The sequence below is a fragment of the Spea bombifrons genome, chromosome 10, assembly GCF_027358695.1.
Source record: "Spea bombifrons isolate aSpeBom1 chromosome 10, aSpeBom1.2.pri, whole genome shotgun sequence".
NCBI classification, from domain to species: Eukaryota; Metazoa; Chordata; class Amphibia; order Anura; family Pelobatidae; genus Spea; species Spea bombifrons.
The window spans coordinates 5,908,534-5,929,103 of NC_071096.1; the positions used below are offsets into that span (position 1 = coordinate 5,908,534).

The following is a 20,570-nucleotide window of genomic DNA, read 5'->3' on the forward strand; positions in this document are numbered from 1 at the left end:
CTAAGCATTAAATGCATATACTGTCCATACACACACCCATACTCACACACACATTTATACACACACATATATATACACACACCCATACTCACACACACATTTATACACACACATATATATATATATATATATATATATATATATATATATATATATATATAAATTATAGCCGCCTGGTATGTGGCTCCAGCTGAGAAGCAAGCCTTCCCTGTTCCGATATAAATTATGCAGTTTTCCTAATCCTGGGGAAATTTGTTCCCCGTGACGCGGAGCCGCACGTTGCTGGAAATTGTAGGCTGTCATGTGACCGTGTGGGAACCTTGCAGCATGTAGCGTTCAGCGGGGCTGGGACCGAGCTTCTGATGCAGGGGCTGCTCTGACTTCATGTGTGCCTTCCGCTCGCCAGGACAGGGAGCCGCGCAGGAACAGCTCCCGTTTTAGGATGCCTCCGGATTTCCCCCCCGATGCTCGCTTTCCTCTGGGCTTTGCAGGGAGAAGCCGTTGGCGGATTTACAACTGAAGAATTTTATTAATGAGATTTTTTTTTCCGCTTACATTTTCTTTTGCTTGGTCCTTTTCCGCACACAGCTGACATGATCGCACACATTGCCGTCCGTCCGCACACGGCAAGGATTAACATGCCCGGTGTCTACCTCTGTCTCCTTCAGCCACCTCTCCCCGAGCGTCCCTCTTTGCATTATGCCCTTTAGGATCGAGCCTTCTCGTATTTTTTTTCTTTTTCTTTTTTTTTTTTTTTTTGTGTTTGCTTGCCTTTTTTTCCCCTCTAATGTCTGATTAACTGCTTGTGACAATAACGATGATGAACATGCATTCTCGGAGAGCTATCGCAGCCGTGATGATGCGAGGCTGTAATAATGGTCGATACCCTCGAAATTCTCCCCACAGTGACTGCATCATCGAAGAGAAAACTGTGGTTCTCCAGAAAAAAGACAATGAGGGATTCGGATTTGTACTCCGAGGGGCAAAAGGTAAGCTTACGGTGTGTGATTGTCAGCTAATGTATGTGTATCTAACGGGGGGGGGGGGGGGTTATAAAAAATAATAAATAAATAAATCTCAGAAAATAACAGGAATTATTTCTGATGCTCTTGGTTGCTAGACAACGGCTCAGCCGTTCCTAGGTATATTATCGCTCTTTCCCCTCGTTTCCACTGCGCACCTTAATGGTTACAAAAAAACAGAATTGGGGGGAAAAAAAGCAAAAAGAGACCCCAAACACTCTAAACTTTGGCAGAGCTCACCCTCGCAGAATTAACGCTTTTGGTGCCAGTTTGACGAGCGACACACGCTTTTGCCGTGTAGCAACACACCCCTGCCCCCCCTTCCCAAGATCAACTACTTCAGTGCTTTAAAACGTTGGAATGGAATTGATATCGTTTATATAGCGCCATCATGTTCCGTAACGCTGTACAATGGGCAGACAGGACATAACCAGTAGGATGTAACATAACAATTTGACTTACAGAAACAGGTGAGGAGAGCCCTGCTCAAAGGAGCTCACAATCTAGAGGATATTATATATATATATATATATATATATATATATATATATATATATATATATATATATATATATATATATATATATATACACAATATGTAATTACACTTTGTGCCTTTTGTTTTGGGACCGCTAGATAAGGATCGAAGTCAGAGGAAAAAAGAAAGTTACGAGGGGAAAGTTTTGGAAATATATTAATATTATTAAACCAAGGGAATAATCGGGTTCTGAAGATAAGAGGCCCTGTAGCATGAGTTTGGCCAATAATTTTCTAGCCATAAGGGACGTTTCCACGGCGTCGGATAATGGTCCTATATCATTTTTTTTTTTATATGACGTCCGTGACGTTTAGAGTATCCGGGCGGCTCATTGGATCGCGTTCCTTTACTGAGCCCTGATATATTAAGCCTAAATTCACTATGTGATAACCCTTCTCAGATATTATTTAGAACACATCCAGCATTTAGTAATTGCATACTACATACCGACAACCTGTATCCTTCCGCTCTAGTTATGGCGCTTATATCCCAACACCGGAGTAGTTTGTAATGAACCCCCCCCCCCAAAAAAAAATACCTATCGTGCCGCCTCATGCGACTTTCCATGCATGGATCTTTTTTTTTTTTTTGGTGCCTGCAAGTCACGTTCCGTAACATATTGTTGCAAAACGCTCTCCGCGTTGCATATTTTATTACCCCCTCCACCCCACCCACCAAGTATCACGCTAGGTAATTACCTACAAAAATATTAGCGGAACTAGAACTCTTACGTTTAAAAAAAGCAGCATATTTAGCTAATGGAACATTTTCCAGTCCCTGTCCTCATGTGAGAAAATCTAATGATGAGGAATGATGGAGGGCATAGAATGTTAGGGAGACAAATGCTCTGGATTGTGTTAAGCTGACGGTTCGCTCTTGTTTTCTGCCAAAGCTGATACACCGATTGAGGAATTTAATCCGACGCCGGCTTTCCCGGCCCTCCAGTACCTGGAATCGGTGGACGAGGACGGCGTGGCGTGGCAGGCCGGTCTGAGAACGGGAGACTTTCTCATCGAGGTAGGAAGCCTTGTCTTCTTTATTACTTTGCAAAGCAATGGAAATGTGAAGTGGTTACCTTCTCCGGCTGCCGGGCTGTCGGGGGCCTAAAGGCTCGCTGACTGTAGATATGATGATGCGTTCATTCGTTACCTCGCGTCCATGCTGGTAATTCATTGTTTCCACCAATTTAGCCTATTTTCTGTCCCCTATTTTCTCTGCTCGTGTGAGAAACGTATTGAGACGTGAAATCTAAATCCCCGTCGTGGTGTCTTCCGGGAAGCCGTGCGGCCCCCTGCGATGACGTACTTCTAAGTGTCTTGGGCAGATAAATCATTTGCTGTTTAACAAGCTAATTACAGACGTGACGGTGACCTCTTCAGTGATGCATAATGCGGAGCTCGCAAGAGATCTCCTCTCGTTTTTCCTCTAATAGTTGTAAATAGTTTTTGGTTTTTTTTCCTCCAGATTATTTATTGTTGCTTGTTTAATGGTTTAAACGGAAATACGCAATTTCTTTAGCTGGAGAAGAATCTACGAACATTAGGGGGTTTTTATTTCATATTTTTTTTCAGATACTTGGTTAATTGTGATGTAATATTATTGTATATTGCATGATATATACATTGTATACATTTGTATCATTATACATAACATGTGGCTGGAGACAGATTAATGGGATTCGACAGTCATTATTGCTGTCGATTTCGTTAAACTACCCCTGTTACTATGTAACCGTTATCCAGAGTGTTCTGAACGATGTGAAAGGGATCTCTCCCCCCTCACTATTGTTGTTAATGTGGTCAATCTCGTCTCTCGAATGATTTTTATTTTCTTTGGTTGGCTCCGTTTTGATTGGGTCACCTGGAATATCTAAAGCGCCAGTCAAATTCGCAGCCAAAATAACATGGCGCCGGATTCATTATTTCCTGCTCCTTTACTGGTGTTTAGCATGGAAGTTAGGTGATGCGCTCACGCGTGTGAATTTCCATCCGTGTTATTCCACCCACGAAAGATTTTGTGCTGAGATTGACACGTGTTAGTGACATCGCGGGTATGTGAATGTGTGACATCCCACTTACTTGTCAGTCTCCTTTTGGGACCACGTTGTCCAACTGTGTCATAGCGTGGGCTGCAGAACATTAAACTCACAGATATTACGTCGCTGGTCCCCATGTCTGCTATAAACTCCATTATCCCAATGTATAGATCCTGATGCTGGTTCGAGGCCACTGGTGGATTGTAAACTGTTACTTTAGATATGGAAACAAAGTATTTGATTTGCTAAGAGAAGCCGTATATGCTACAGGGTGCAATAGGTAAGTTTTTGCCATGTCTGCGTTGGCCTGCTTGCCTCTTTTCCCCGCATACCAATGGGCAGACGAGTCGGGCCCAACGGGTCTGAGATGTGCCGTCAAATCCCATGTTTCTAGAGACAAAATAAAGACGATATCTGTACAGTTATCTGCGTAGGGTTTTGTAATCCTCAGTGATAAGTTACCCTGCCCCGCTCCACCTCCATTATTTGTGAACTGAAATGACACAGTAGAAAAATAGACTATTATTTATTATTATTATTGTCATTAATATTATAATTATTGTTGGTGTTACTATTATTATTATTATTATTGGTTTAGTTGATATAATTATTATTGTTATTGGTGGTTTTATAATTATTATTATTGGTTTTGTTGATATAATTATTATTATTAGTAGTATTAGTATTATTGTTGTTAAGAAAGTAGTGTTTTTGCTGGTCTGTTGGTAAAATATTGGCTAGGTGGCAATTCTATGCAGGCTTCTCCTACATGCATGCGTATGACGCACCTGTTCACAGCCAGGGTCAGATACAGAAGCTAGTGACTATCACATTAAAGGCAGTGTTTACGGACACTTCTGGGGTTACTCTGATTTTCTGCATTTTAAACAATAATATTACTGAAGATCAACAGATTGGTGCAGTGGAAGAATAGCCGTCGCGTAGCGATCGTTAATACGTTTATTCATTATAAAGTAATTGGTATAACCTCCGCGACTCCTGAAATATTAACCCTTTAATAGCTCATTGTGAAAATTCTATGTAGTGACTCACCAAGTGTGTTACCCAAACGGCCCTAAAACCGGCCCCCATGGAAACCTTGACTTGTCGTCGTTTAAAGATACGCTTAATTGAGTCACCTGCATTCAAGCAGGGATATCAACTATAACATACTTGGAGCAAAAGCACCAGTCGGGAGTCTTCTATATGATCCCGGCAGGTGGAATAGGAAGGAATGGGGCTCCTGTGAGATGGGGGGGGAAATAACCTGGAGACCCCCCCCCCAACGCCCTGAAAATAATGCAGATTCAATCACTCCTGTGATTCAGTTCTCTGAAACGATTAACTATTTCAAGTATTCCAACATGGCCGCCATCCTGCCGGAGGTGCTGGGCTGTGGTTACCATAGAGACAGTAGCAGAGATTTGGGGCCTTTGGTTTCAGACGCTTACATAAGAAGTATTATAGCCGAATCTGACAAAATCAGACCGACGGATAAAAGAATCGATTGTGATGTCACTGAGCGCGAAGAAGCTGGGGGGAGGGGGTTCAATTAATTTTATGGCTGAATTCATTACTTCTTTACCTTAAATGAGGAGCTATTTTCATTTTTAATTTTTAATGTACTTGAACTTCCCCTCATACCTGGAAACTTTCTTCACGGAAACCTTCACTTGTCGTTATTTACAGATACACTTAATTGAGCCACCTGTATTCAAGCAGGGATATCGGCCATAACGTACTGGTAGCAAAAAGCACCAGTTTGGAGTCTTATTTCATAAGAGTCTAATCCATTCGCTGGACAGGTATACGGAAGCGCTACCATCTTTTAAATGGATGATAAATGTCCAACACCCCCCCCCCCCTTCCTGATTACCGGTGATATCGCGCATGCACGGCAGGTAGAATCCGCTCCCCAAGTGCTCGGTTAAGCGCTCACCGTGCTGCTGATCCGTTGCACACCCCGGGGGCCGTTGAACTAATTCAGCAACTTATAGTCGCCGTGGAGATCAATACTCAATGTTTTGCCAATTCCGAGGATCGTTGCGTGGGTTGTGAGAGACCCTCGGGCGTTAGACGAGTGAAATCTGATCCCACCGCAAGGAAAAGGGGATTGCGATACCCGCCGCTCCGAGCATCCGCAGGAGCGTCGGATCATACATCACCTCTGTCCTGTGTTTTCACTGACAGTCTTGTCCAGAGTTTATTAATTTAATGCATATCATATCTGTGCGGTCCATTTAAATGCTCGTGGTGCACCCCTCGCAAATGCATGGGGGAATTCCCCCATGTGGGTTTGAATCCCCCCCAGTCAGCTCAGCAAATGCCAGACCCCCATGTGCATGTTCACAAATCGCTACCACTGACTCAACAGGAGTATAATCCTGCCACTGACTGGCTACTTCAAGCAGCCAATCCGTATCAAGAATCATCAGTCCGCTGAGGAGGAAGCAGCTCCAGAGCTGCAGCTTCTACCTCAGTTAACTGCTTTACTTTATTTCCTTTTTTTTTTTCCTTTTTTTGAGTTTACTTTAATATGCATTCTTATATAGAGAGGGTGTCGGGACAGTAAACTAACCCTTTAACCATTCCATACCTTTTTAAACATTTAAAAAGGAGAGAGAGGGGGGATTAGATGAAGGCAGGTCTTTATCCAGACATTTGGACTTTACTGATCATTTACTAGTTACAATGCTTTTCACAAACATTTCCTGCTGTTTCTATACACATTATCGGGGCTTTTAAGGCTGTAGAACCCTGCGATCCCCTCATACCCAGCAAACATTCCGACCTCCTAGAAAAGAGGGGCATCTGGGGAGGAAAGAGGGGCATCTGGGGAGGAAAGAGGGGCATCAGGGATTCGTGGCCATAGAGGGACGCTCACTCGTAAACAGGGACGCTTGGTTTACTTAATGATTTTGATGCGGTAAGAACGTTGAATGTTCTTTAAAACACTTTTTGATGCCGCGATGCTTCACCAGCCCACAAACACCATTACTCCACGGCGCAGGAAACCCTTCTCTTGGAGACGCTCTTCGTGGAGGTTGATGAACCCGCTCCGTCCTCTCCACTAATGGTCTACATGCAGACAGGGATTTCATGCAGAAATAATATTTGCTTGCCTACTTTAGCTTGTCTTTTTTTTTTTAAATACCTTTCCAGTCACAGATGACATTGATTTAAGGCACGCGGTGTCCCGACGGACCCGGCGAGGTCTGCAGCCTACGAATGTGTTGATTTACGATGGTTTTGGTCATGGAGCGTTTGGTATCAGCAAAAATAATAATAATAATAATAATAATAATAATCAGTGATTGTGTCTGCGATGTAGATTTTGGAATTAAAGCGTCCTATTATTACATTTGTTACAATAAAAGCATGCAATTATTCTGCTGAAAGGAAAGAGCGGATATTACTGCTATAGCAATTTATATAAAATTTTTTTTTAAAAAAATAAAAAAAAAACAGTCCTGGTCAGTCATTCGATGTGTGAAAGGTTTTTGTGACGTCTGTCTGTCTTAGAGGTTCTCTCCAGCTTCAGGGGAGGAAAGAGGGGCATCAGGGGAGGAAAGAGGGGCATCAGGGGTTTAGATCTCTAATTCTTGCTATACCCAATGGCAAGAATTAACTTTTTTGTACTTTAGTATTTTTTATGCTTTCGGTTTGTTTAGTGTTCTCCGTCCCTCCCCTGTTCGACACGGAACACCCAGTGTCCGGTGAAAATATAATTATATATATATATATATATATATATATATATATATATATATATATATATATATATATTTTATCCAACCGGAATGAGGGAAGATATATCCTACACCATCGTGAGAATATTCTCCGCTCTCCTTCAGTGCTGATCCCTTTCTCCCCCACTATAGCTGGGTGCCTGATTGCAGTCACTAGTTCTGCCAGTCCCCTGTGTAATCAGATTATGCCGGCAGCTTTTTAGTGCCTCATCAGTGAAGGGTTAATGAAGTAGAATCCCCATCAACATAATTCCCATGTTTCACAATCGTACCCACGGAGGATACTTCCAGCCGGTACTTGGTTTGCAGTTTGAACCATTTAGAAAGTGGCATCTACTGGTAATTGGTAAGACTTTCCAACACCCTGATGAGTTCGGCCCACTACAGACGGGATAGCTTAACCTATTAATTGCTGTTGGTTTTTCAGAAACGTGGATGCCATATGAAGCGGTTTGTTGTTAACATTCTGATGTTCTGGTCCAGGAATGTAGACACTTTGGTCTGTCGGTGGTCCCACTCGAGGCCGTTCATTGTGTTGGGAAACTGTGTTCTTTCTCCATCGCTAGCAGCCTGCATTCTGCATTGAGTTAAAAGCCATTTGTAAATTGGGTCATGTTTGTGATTGCCTTGGAGTCCTTAGATGTAAGGAGGAACTGTAGCCGAGAGCTTTGTGGAGCTAATGGAGTTGGGCTAGAAGAAATGTCCTCTCCAGGACAGAAGTTGACAGGTTCTGAAAGATACACGCATAAGATCCTGACTCTTTTCCGTAGCGGACCCCGTACTGGGCAGAAAGAAGCCCCGGGATGTACACTGATTTTCCATTTTGTCATTTCCAGTTGAATCTCGGTGGCGAGCTTCTTTATTTCTGTACGCTGTCTCTGCATCTCATGGATATGATCAGCTTTCCGCATTTCTGTGGCACAGGTTACCCCCTAACCCCTAACCAAAGTGCATATGTAATTATAATATATATATATATATATATATATATATCTATATCTCATTCTCTTCATATACTGTCCTAGGAAACCATACAGAGGACATCTCCTTCAAAAGGATTCGGTCATATAAACTTGTGAAGTAATTGCTGTCTTAATCGCTTTATATATGTATATCTATATAAAGAAAGACAGTATGCATACGTATATAGTTATAGCTATTTAAATCACTGTTTTTACGATGAATTAGTCCTGAAGGCACTACTTTTTGAGATGTCTCTGCTCTAAGTTCTTAGCAGTGTAGAAAGTTAGAAGATACTGTATCAACTGTCAGGTTTCTTTTACAAACCCTTTGATGGTTTTCTCCTTACTGTTTAAATCCAGATTGAGCAGATAATGCCCGACGGATGGGGTATTTTCTGTGATTACTTCCCCCTCCTGTACCGTATATCTTTGAGGACACAAAGCCCATATTTTAGCTGTTGAGTTACAGAGGTAAACGTTTTGTCCGCACGGCGAGAGCCGATAGTCCTCCCAAGATGTCAGTAGAGACTTGTGTCTCGAAATAGTTTGCTGCCAGCAAGATCGGTACCTATGAGTTCCTACAAATCAGACCGCGCTTGGGGTAAGACGGACACTACCCTGGGGGTCTGGCATTCAGCTGTCAAACGTGGGGCTTTAGGGGATAAAACCAGAGCATTGTCTAGGATGGACACTTGAAGGATAACCACAAAGGCACAGCTTAAAGAATATTCTTTTTGTAACATCTGAGTTAAGGTCGGGAAGACATTTGCTATTCTAAAATAGAATCGGGACGCGGAGGGCGGAAACCAGGTAATTTTTCTGCATTACAGGCATGTGTTTGCTCCTTAACAGCTGGAAAGATAAAACCTGGAGAGGAATATGCCTTCGAAGGCAAATGATCACCTTATTACAAGTCATGTTAAATGAGGCATGGAAGAAAATCACTCGGCAATGGCTCGGAGATGAAGCAAAAGCTTCACCCAGTACAGATGATAAATAACAATATTTATTTATGGTAAAAGGAGACGTGCAGCCGGCCTTGGTCCTGCAAAGTGATGGAGCTATAGGTGGAATTAGACAATAATGTGCATTATTATATGGTTTTAGTGGGTTCTGACATATCGTGCGTCACAAAGGCTGTATATTTTTTCCTCTGGGAACCTCAAATTAGTATATATTGAAAGATATCCTTAGTAGAACCACCTGCATTCAAGAAGGAATTTTAGCTCCTGGTGTTTAAGACGAGAATGAATTTAGAACTGGAATGGAATTAAACGTAGAGACTCTCATGAACCAACCCTCAGAGTTTCCAAGTAGAGTCTAGAAGAGAAATGACCTGTCCCGTGTTATCTCTTCCCATAAGTTATGTTGTGAAAAGGTCTTCTTCTTCTTTACATCTCCTGAACATGGCCAACCATGGCTTCATCAAAGTCATAAAATATCCCATTGCCACTGTGGGCCATAAGGAAAGTAAATGAGCTATGTCATTTGGGGGGGGGGCACACATGGATACATTATTTGGGAGGTAACACCCTTGCAGTCCTTTAGGCTATTTTCAGTGGTTAGCAGTAGTATGATGGTTGGACGCCTTGGACGTGCTGCTGGAGTTCTGGTTTTTTTTTTACCCCCCCGCCATGTTGACAGGGTTCTCCGTTCTCATATCCTTTGCCTAGCTGCCCCTGCCCTTGAAAGACCGTAATCCCCGAAGGCAGCTGCTTATCGTTCCGCTCAGGCATGAAGTCCGCTGGGAAGCTGAAAACCGAGTTTGTGGCTTCTGAAAAAAAAATCCAATAGCTGTTATCAGGCCACACGGCAGCGGGAACATTATCAGCCTGCGAACATCTGTCAGGCAAACCGCGTGTTCACCAGCGAAAGTCTTCTCTCCAGATGTGGGAAACTTCTCTAGAGCAAAGAAAAAGTATTGCATTCGGAGACTGACGGGGAGACCAAGGAGGGAGATTGTAGACTTATTGGCGGACAAGTCGTATGGATCGTGGTCTGGCTTTAATAGGACAACCTTATCTGTTTATTATATGACTCCGGGGCACGCGCTTTAAGATTAATAGGGGAACAAGCTGCTAAATTATGCATATTTAATGTTTCTGCACTTGAAATATTAATGCTTTAACTCCAGAACCATCACAACTGATGAGAGCTGTCCTTAAGTACCCAGACCGCCACGTAGCATCGTTTCCAAACTGATCTTTAAGGAAAACGTAAGCTGATGGAGCGAGTCAAAAATATTAACTCTTCGCTACTTTTTGAAACTGTAATATCACTCGGTTTTTTTTTCTGTTGCTGTTTGAACCGTCTTGAGCTTCGATTTGTTTTATTTTGTTAATAAACTTTTTCGAGATACTCTGTATCCTAATGAAGGGATTACAGCGCAGCAACAGAAGGTAGACATTAAGCAAGACCAATATCTGATGTTTCATGATAGATGGTCCTTTTAACACATTACAATCCATTTATTTTTTCCCAAGAGCAGTGGGGCTGTCGGTGAATCTGCCCCGTGTTATCTTTTATCAGTTTCTTTCCATTTAACATTTTAGAGCCAGACTGCGACCCAAAGGAAGGAAATCTCCAACTCAGTCTATCAAAAATGGATACTAGAGTGCAGTATTTAAAGTGTGTTCTGTTAATAATTTGAAAGATATTTTAACATAAAGTAATTCCTGATAATATTACTTTTCTGTACTGCCTTAGAACGTCTTACATGGGATAATATTTTTTGGTATGTCCCTTTCTTGCTTTGGATAGTCCTGTAGCCTGAGGGCTTAAAAAGAGGACAGGGGCTCTATGTGGAGGAGAAGAGAGCAACATATATGTAAACTATACATTTTATTAAATATATTTCAAGATATTGTAAAACAGTTGTAAAATAACTTAGAGGTTATACACAATATATATGTGTGTGTATGTATGTATGTATGTATGTGTATATATATATATATATATATATATATATATATATATATACACAACTATATATTAATTTATTCTAGTATTTCATGAAGAATATTTTATTTACATAATTAAGTTTCCTGCTGTTTCTCTACACATTATAGTGACTGTAAAACTCTGATACGCTCGTACCCAGCAAACATTCTGCATGCTTAGAAAGGGCAATCTGGGGAGGAAATAGGGGAACTATCAGGGATTTGGGGCACTTGAGAGCTATGTGTTGCTCACGGGGGGATCTCGGGACCCCTGGCAGTAGAGATGTTAAAAGGCCAGGCATTGTCTTTCTGATACTAAGCAGCCATTCAGTGGATTTTATCTACAAGCCTCTGACTCCCATCTGCCTCTTCCAATACGCAGAATGTGGCCGTGGTAATGAGCTTCTGCAGCAGCAGCCCTCGCCAGTGATAGAGATCCGTGAACGGTACGGTCCGCGCATGCTGCGTATCACACATACAGCATCCCAGCAGCAAAGTCTCACTACTAAACAACTTTCTGCGTGACTTTGTAACCTATCCATACATATTTATTTAGAAGAAGAATTTGTTTTTATTTAAACAATTTCTTGTTGTTTATAAACATATTTTTGTAACATTCTAGCCGTAGAACCCTGCGATTTCCCCTCTTACGCAGCAAACATTCCGGGCTCGTAGAAAAGAGCGGCATCAGGGATTGGATCCCAAAGAGGGGCATCGGGGATTGGATCCAAAAGGGGGTCCGACTGTCCCGGGATGCTGGGGAAGTATGTAATACAGAGTACGGCTTGACAAGAGAATCCCAACCCACCTGCGCAACTCTCTAGTGTCTGGGGCTGCGTGTTGCTGATTATATGAACACTCGGTGGTCCGATGCGGCTGAAATTTATTGATTACAGGACGGCTTATTCTTTGCGTTCCTTTGCATGCAGATCAATAACGCGTGGAAGGTGCTTAATATCCCCGAACCCCTCATAACTTAGCAACTCCAGGGGTTACCCCCCCAGAATACCTGCGCAGGTAGAAGGTTACAATGTAACACATGGGCCCCAGGCTCTAACCCCCCCCACCGAGATTGCATTATTTTATTAGTCACTGCCTAGTGACAAAGCGTTGCTAAGTAACAGCCGTGTGGTATGTAACGAGACGCCATCGCCAGCTAAATTCATCCTCCTGCGTTCCTTCTCGGGATTTCACATGTTTGCTCTAACGGGGAAGAAGCAATATTTAAGGGATAATCTATTCCCTCCAGGGGGAACTCTCAGGTCGGAGCTCCAATGATAAGGCTTATATATAATATAATATAGGTTATAATATGCGTGATATCATCATTCATTATTTTATTAAACGTACAAAGAGGCGAACTTTAAGTCTGGACATAAATCCTTTGAGAGATTTTTAACCTCTGAAAATGCTTTAGCAAAATTACTAACATGTCCTTTTCACAAAAAAAACACATTTATTTATATTTTAAAATGATTTCGTGTTCTGCAAACAAACCCCATAAACAAATTACAGCTATGGCATAAAACATATAGCAAAGAGGAAACGGGGTGGGTTGATATAAAATATATATATTTATATAAATATTTATTATATATATATATATATATATTATTATATATATTATAGGGCAGGATGGGCATGCAATATAAACGCTGTTAGAAGCCCTGCAGTCTGTGCAGAATGGACTCCAGTTTGACTTTTTACATAAATTATTGGGTAGAATAGTCGATTATTTCTTTACTTTAGTTAAGCTGCTGTGCCACTGGAAACTGAGTGCTTCAGGCAGCCGGTGGAAAGGGAAGAGGGCGAGCGGAAAAATATCAGGGCTGTAAATGCCAGCGCTGCCACCTTTTGCCACATACATCAGCGTCCCTGAGGGGAAATATTATTTTTACCTTTTGAAGCAAATATCTCCATAACAGTTACAGTGAATGCAAAGCAGAATACAGTAATTTTACAGTTTTGCCAGTTTTGTTTAAATCTGCGGATTCAGGGTACGGGTGTCGCACGCTTAGCACCGGCACAACACACATCTTTTTATTCTCCCTCTGTGTTTAAGCTCCTTTGTACCATAATCCGCTGGTATGGATGTGACTTTAATTGCCTTTGCCTCTTAATCTGGACTTTTACAGGATATTACATGTAAGCAAAGCACACAGGGATAAGCTGGCGTTGGGCACATATATATAATATATTTATATATTTATATAATATACGAAATAGGTTACGGGCAAATAGGTACCTGAATATAGAGATTATCGATGGACAGTTAGACCTGGCTACTTACGGTGGTTTCAAGGCACCTTAATTAACCCCTAAGTGGCGAGAGTGAATGGTGTATGTTGCTTTGCCCCGTGACTGTCAGATGGTTATTAATAAAAATGTACAATTCAATGTATTTATTAATACTGCAAAATGCCCCCCCCCCTTAAAATGTATGTTTTTGTCTCTCTTCGAATGTGACTGTATCCATATGGTTTAATTTAAGGTCCAACTGGCAAAAAACACAACAAAATATTGCGTATTATTTTATACACACAAAAAACTTCTGTAAATAAAAAAAAAAACAAACATTTTTTAATAATAACCGTCTCATCAAAGCTGGAGCCTTTTTAGTAATTATATGACTAATTTTGTTCCAAATGTGCTACTTTTAGATACGTCCGCCGTAGTGAATGCCATTAGGACGACGTTATTGTATCGTGAAAGAAAGTATTCAGACAGGTCTGTATTTAATAAAAAAAACTTGGCTATATGTAGGTCTGGTAACTGCGCTGATCACAGAGCGTACCCAGCGAATACCACTCAACAAACACCCGCGGCATAAATATCGGGTCATACATGGCTTCGCCCGACACTATGTCAAATTACCCCGCGTTTGGCAAGCCCTGTCCAAATTTTCATGGCTCTGTTCCTTACTATTTATACCATCGGATTCTTGGACTGCTGCGAGAATAAAAATGACACAAGACGAAGCAGGGACTCGGCGCATGCCTAGCAGAGAAAAAACGGTACCGATGAATGGCTTTCCAGCTTAATTTCAAGAAATGATCATTTCAATGAATATACTTTTATAACACATCCATACCTGCAGAATATACAGGCTTATATGAAGTCACTCTTGTTTGGATAAAAAAAAATAGAAGATCAGCCCCATTCGGCCCCCTAATCAGCCGTTGGTCTCGTTTTAGATTCAGGAGCCGTATGTCTATCCCATGCATGTTTAACCTCTACCACCATAATGGTTTATTCACTAAAAATCACACCAAATCGGTTCAATTAGTTCACTGTTTCCTGATTGGCTGGGAGCGCCGTCAGAACTCCGAGGAGCGGCTGAACTTAAATATCATGGCAACAAAACAGGATTTTAAGTGAGAAATAGGGGGTCATTGTATTTGTTGTCGGACAACATGAACTCTGTATCATCCGACCGTGACCGTGTCTCCCCGCAGCTTCCTATTCTCCCGAAATAAACTTGCACACGAAATCACCCCTCTGATAAATCTCTTATAAATCCTCTTTATTTGCCCCATCATTGTTGTTGTTTGTATTGAACCTCGCTGCGTTGAACCCGCACATTTTGCTGCTGTTTCCGTGTCTGCAGATACAGAATGACTCTGACTTACTGCCCGAATTCCCCCGTCCCCCCGTAAACATACGAGGCGGACCCCGCGATGCTAAAAGGCCACCCGGGCTGGACGAGTGAACGCGTCCCGTTGGCGCATGGGAATAGTCAAGCTGTGCTCACTACATCCCTACTTGAGTTGTAACTCGGAGCAACAGTATCCTAGCAACAAACCTTGCACCTTGTCAGTAGCCGGATTGTAGAACAGATCAAGACAGCTGTTACAGCCTCTAATCCCGAGCATGGGGTGCGCTGATTAAAGCCAAGTGTGTGCCGGGGACACACAACACTGCTCCGCACATCGTGTCCATGACCGACCCGATGTGTGTGTGTGTGTGTGTGTGGGGTCACTCTCGGTATTCAGAAACTATTATGTCATTTTGAAGAATTAACCCTTTCAGTGATGCACATGTATATTGCATTTATTTGTGTACCCCCCCCACACACACACACATAGGGCAAAGACAGAATTGTGTCGACGTCAAAACAATGTAGGGCCTTGACTATACCGTCCTACATCTTCCCAGTTTACCCACTAAAGCAGGAATGTATAGATCGAGTAGTTCGTGCTTTGGGAATGATCCAGGCTGCCCGGTCATTCTGCAGAAAAGGAAAAAAATATATATTTTTATACATCGTTCTGCAATTATGTTACCCTAGTTTATAGATCAAGAATGATGATCTACTTAAAAGAACCAAATGTGTCTTCTTTTTTTTTGGATTACAGATTCTCATTAAGATGTTGCTTCGTAATCCGCGTACTCTGCAGGGGAACAGAACGCACCTAACGTAACGTAAACCGATAGGAGATGCGTGTTTTCTGTATGAACGCTGGCCTCCGTGGGTTAATCATATCTGCGGCCCCTACCATATATACCAACAATTTGAGCAGTTTGCTATTATTGCTCGGGTTCTGACCGAGAACTGGTTTTCCTTCATTGCCATGTTGATAAAAGCCGGCTCTCCGTGCTGTAAAGTGATTTAGATAAATATTTCGGGTCACACAGCTGCTTCCTTCTTATCCTCCAAGAAAAAGGATCATCGTGAATGACAGCAGAGATTAAAGGAGCCAAGGAATCTTCTTGGTCCGAAAAACTAACGTCTCGAGTTATCAGTGCTTTAAATACGGCTGTATTTATGGGCCGATAAAAAACATTTATTCAGCTTTCAATATAACTGCATAATATAACCCATTTTTTAAGGCATGTCGCTTCCAGTCTGGCCACCCAGCCCGGCTTTCTGTTCGGGAGACCTATAACTCACGCTGGAGATCAGTAACGCCACGCGATGTTATTGAGACTCGTGGGTGAGCCGTGCCGCCCGCACATCGGGCGTTCGCACCTATTTGGAGGCAAATAGAGATGTGAGAATTTGTGAGAACAGATTTTATGGAGGACACGGTTGTGTTTTGTGACCGCGTCGCTCGGCGGCGTGTCTCTGCTTACAGTACTTTCGTGATGTGCCGTGTTTTTAAAGTACAGGTGCAATCACACCTCTGCTCCGTCTGACTTTTTCGCTGTTGTTCTAAAATCCTTGGGAGGATTCATCTCCGTCTGTAATATTTAGTTATGCTCCTGGCATAAACTACACCCTACGGTCCTACAGTCCCAGAAAATGTCAGCCCTAATGAAAACATTCAATGGCCAACGGAGGTATCTGAACATTTATTGCCAGAAATGGTGTCATGGTAAACGTATCGAGGATACTTGGATGGACCGGCTTAATAGGACACAGCTGCCTACAGAAAATGCGGAACTTTCTGAGAAACCCAACTTTGAGTTGCGTTCCTCGATTCCGTGTAATAGACAGACTGGGCTGGGAGTCTGATGTATTGGGGCAGGTGAGCAGAAGACCGACCAATCATTAATTTTAATTCCCTAAAACCAAATTAAATTTTGTGGTCGATGAGAAACATCTGACGGAGAACCTGCGTCTCTTTTCCCGTTTCCTTGTCAGGATGAACCACGATCCTTGTCATCCTCCGCCAGGAAAATGGTTTACTTCATTGAATTACTTTCCATGGAAACTCATCCTCGTTTTGATTCGGTAAAGGAAAAAAAACGTTCGCCCAGCGAAGGACTGCTGCCTAGCGAGAGTAGGCATTCTGGGTCGTATTTACCAAAACCGGTGGCATTCTGCAACAACGTCACGTCTCCACTCGTAGTTCTAAATGTATCATTTCACTTGTGCCTTAATACAGTTAGCCTTTGTGTCTTTGTCACGTTCTTCATGGATGTTCTTTGTATAAAAATATATATTTTTTAATCTTACGTGTGAGGTCTCCCGTCTAGAGTCGCTCTGGAAAAGGTCCTGTCTTTTTCTGGAGCTTATTTTCTGGTTCTTCTGAGTAATACATTCTATTATAGAATGTGCGTGAAGCGAGTGTCATCTTCGTATCACATTAAAGCGTTTGTAGAGAACGTCTCCGCGTGGATTCACCTACGTTTCTGTAGCTGGTGGGTTGGTCGGCTCGTATATTAATAGCTCCCGATGCCTCCCTCTCCCCCGGCTGTGATTACTCTCTTCTCCCCGTGTTTTTTGGGAGCCATTTTTATCGTATTCGTCGTGATTTGTGCAGCAGAAGACCCTTCCTGACTCTGGAATATGTATCTTTATCCATTGGGCTCTCTAGAGAACTTCATTTATCACAAACCCTAATAGAAAATGTATGTAATTGATAAAAAAAAAAAAAAAAAAAAACTATTACTGTTCATTGTAATTCTGTTAAATTCCTAATAGCTGTTTTTCCCATCAGGACATCAATGTGGCTAATTAACCCTACCAGCGCCTTATGCACAATTCATTAGCTGACAAATGTCTGTATAAGTAGGCAGTCTCTAGAGGAATGAGTTGCTGGATGATTACATGTAACGTTCTAGAGCATTCCAGAGGTTGGTCCAAGTATTTGCGGGTCTGATGCACTGGGGCAAAAACCATAACTAATGCCCATTGGGCCATGAGCTTAATTCTGATCAGGGGGCAAACGATACATTCTACTTGGAAAATGTATATTTTAAATAAACTGTTGTCTCAAGGCAGGTGACAATGGAAACGGCTGCTGGAATAAAAACGTCATTTAATGAAGGTTTATGGAATAAGAATGTATACAAGCATTAGCTTTATTTAGTCTTATCCAGTACTGGCAATGACCGGGTGGCCCTGGCACTTTAAAGTCAATGGCCGCCTGACGGCAGGAGCATAAACACATAGCGAGCTGCCGGGCATATCCGGCTGCCGGCGACACACTGCAGCACTTGATCTGCCCCTGGAGCAGCAGATCGGTGCGGATGGGATTACTGCTCCAGCGGCAGATCGGGTGGTGAGCGCGTGGCGGTGATGACCAGCGGACCATTTGCCCGGTTTGCCATATGGCTAGTGTGGCCTGCTCTTATCTCTATCTAACCGGTTGTCCTTTAGATACTTAATTCTGAGCGTGGCAGGTTTATCTTAATACAGACCCACCCAACTTGAATAAAAAAATAAAATTTCACAGGGTTTTGCGCGGTTGCTGTTGTTTTAGTAAAATTCTTGACTCGGAGGTCCCAGATTCTAAGAAACCAGGAGGATCCGAAGTGCCCATCATGTCTGTCCCCACCAAAGCCTTACGAGAAAACCTAGCTCCATGTGCTACAGTAAGGGAGCTGTATGCCGAGAGTGGGCACTCACATTTGGTGCTTACCTGAGTGGTATATGTATGGTGATGATGTGTGCCCAAAAGCGGTTACAATCGTTTGTGTGAATTGTTAGCCGTTCATGAATTTTGGGACGTTTTTGGAATCAGACTTTTCCAATTTTGGGAAATAACTCTGACAGTCAGCGTTGGAAATTGCTTTGACGTTATTGTAATCGGGCACTTCTCGGTTACTGTCCTCCCGTATTTGCAGTCTGTCTCGGCTCCCCTACCCAGAGGGAGAGGGCGCAGCTGCTGAGGCCATCGCATGCTCTTCAGCAGACGCTTTCCACGCTATTGTAACCATTCATTGTCCTAACGCTACCCCGTATCTCCTTTCTGTGTCGTGAAGATGCTAAGTTTATCGTCAATGTAGCTAATTAGTATACACGGTGCAATCACCGTAGCAACAACAGCAAATAGCACTATTTATTCAGAAAGCAATAAGCATGGTCGTTGTCATTATTCTACCCATACAGTGTGAAATGCTTAACACGCAAATACACGCTCGCCATACTGCTTTCTCATATACCTAAATAAACAGCAATTTCATTGTATATTTTGTACTAAGACTAAGTATATCTTATGTATGATTCAAATAATCGCCGACCTTAAAGATAATACTATTTCTGTTTGTAAATTCTGTTCCTAACCTCCCTTATATAGTTTTTAGCGCAGCCCAAGCCCAGTGTAATTTCCCTGCCATTTTCCTTTGAGGGATTATTAAGTGGTCTTAATCCTCTCACCCATCTGGGACCCATTTGCCGGCTTATACTGTGTTTGTAAAGGCATCGGCGGATGTTGGGTAGGCAGCCTGGGCTCCTTTCACATCTTTCAATCCACGGCCGACATTGACATCGACTATCGGAATCTGATGTGAATTCCGCTGGATTGTTAAGTAATATTTGGCATTTTAATGGGCAATCATTTGTAGCGCAATTAATCCCCCCCCTAATAGTCTCAGACACTGAATTATGGTAAAATGAAATGTCAATGTGCTTAATAAGGCTTTCTCGTTGCGAGCGGAGCATGGGTCGCAGAAGCTAATGTGTCGCGGTTACATTTGTAACCATCAAACAGATACATTTAAATGTCCTTTAGTACACTGGTCAACCCAACCTTTTCGGCGTAGGCCGGTTTCTTTATGCCTCTTCCTCACGGATAAGTAGAGATCATTTAAATGCAGAATTCAGAAAACGCCACTAACTTCTGTCTCAGTTGTGCATTTTTGGTGACCCCCTTAGTAAACATAGAAATATAGAATATGAGAGCTGGTCTGACCCATTCGGCCCGTCTAGTCCGCCCAATGACCGACGTCAAACCTCAGTGAGTTGTTGGTCCCATCTTAGATTCTGGAGCCATATTCCTATCCCATGATACCATCTTATGCTTTTCCTGTAGTTTGTGAATACGTCACAGATAAAACATCACTAGTAGGTGCTCTTGTGTCCCCAAACCCTTTTGAACATAGTTGGGACACCAGGCTATGACCTAGAGGCCCTCTCCAGATCCTTGCAATGTATATCTCACGCAGGAAAGGGTGTAGGGAAACACTTCCAAGTAAATGCTTACGTTTTTGAAAATATTTAATATTACTTTAAATGAGGTTTATTTCAGCTGCAAGCGTAGTCTGTAGTGTTTGCAAATAATAGATTGTTCCTGTGGTCTGTAGAGCCAAGCGGTGGGATGGTGGCGACATGTGGTGGGAGAAAAAAACAGTAAGAGGTGGGTGCAGACTGTGGAAGCCAATATAAAAAGACAGTGTGAGGAGTTCAGGGTAATGACAAGTTACTATGGCAACAAAGCATTTTTCCCATTTTACTTCAGTCCATTATAAACCTTTTGATGTACGCTGGGTTCTAAAGGAAAGTTCAAGCAGCTATGTGCGAGGCATCTTCAGACATCTCATTCGAGATCACAAGACGACAAGATTAGTCGCGTGGCTTTAGGAGAAGTGGCCTGTGGGCTAGACCCGAGGTTTCTCGTCAGAAATGACGCAAGGATTAGGTTTATTGTTCATTACTACC

The 20,570-nt window shown here is 42.4% G+C and overlaps 1 protein-coding gene across 3 annotated transcripts in view; it reads left to right on the forward strand.

The window, feature by feature from the left end:
* Positions 1–20,570, forward strand: part of SHANK2 (SH3 and multiple ankyrin repeat domains 2) — a 164,907-nt gene that overhangs the window by 111,073 nt on the left and 33,264 nt on the right. For 2 of the 3 annotated variants that reach the window (XM_053448763.1, XM_053448764.1), the window contains 2 exons: positions 907–989; positions 2,453–2,577. In XM_053448763.1, the coding sequence (XP_053304738.1) occupies positions 907–989; positions 2,453–2,577 (208 nt within the window). Of the gene's footprint in view, positions 1–780; positions 990–2,452; positions 2,578–20,570 lie in introns of those variants that run through there. The other variant, XM_053448765.1, reaches the window with a different exon arrangement.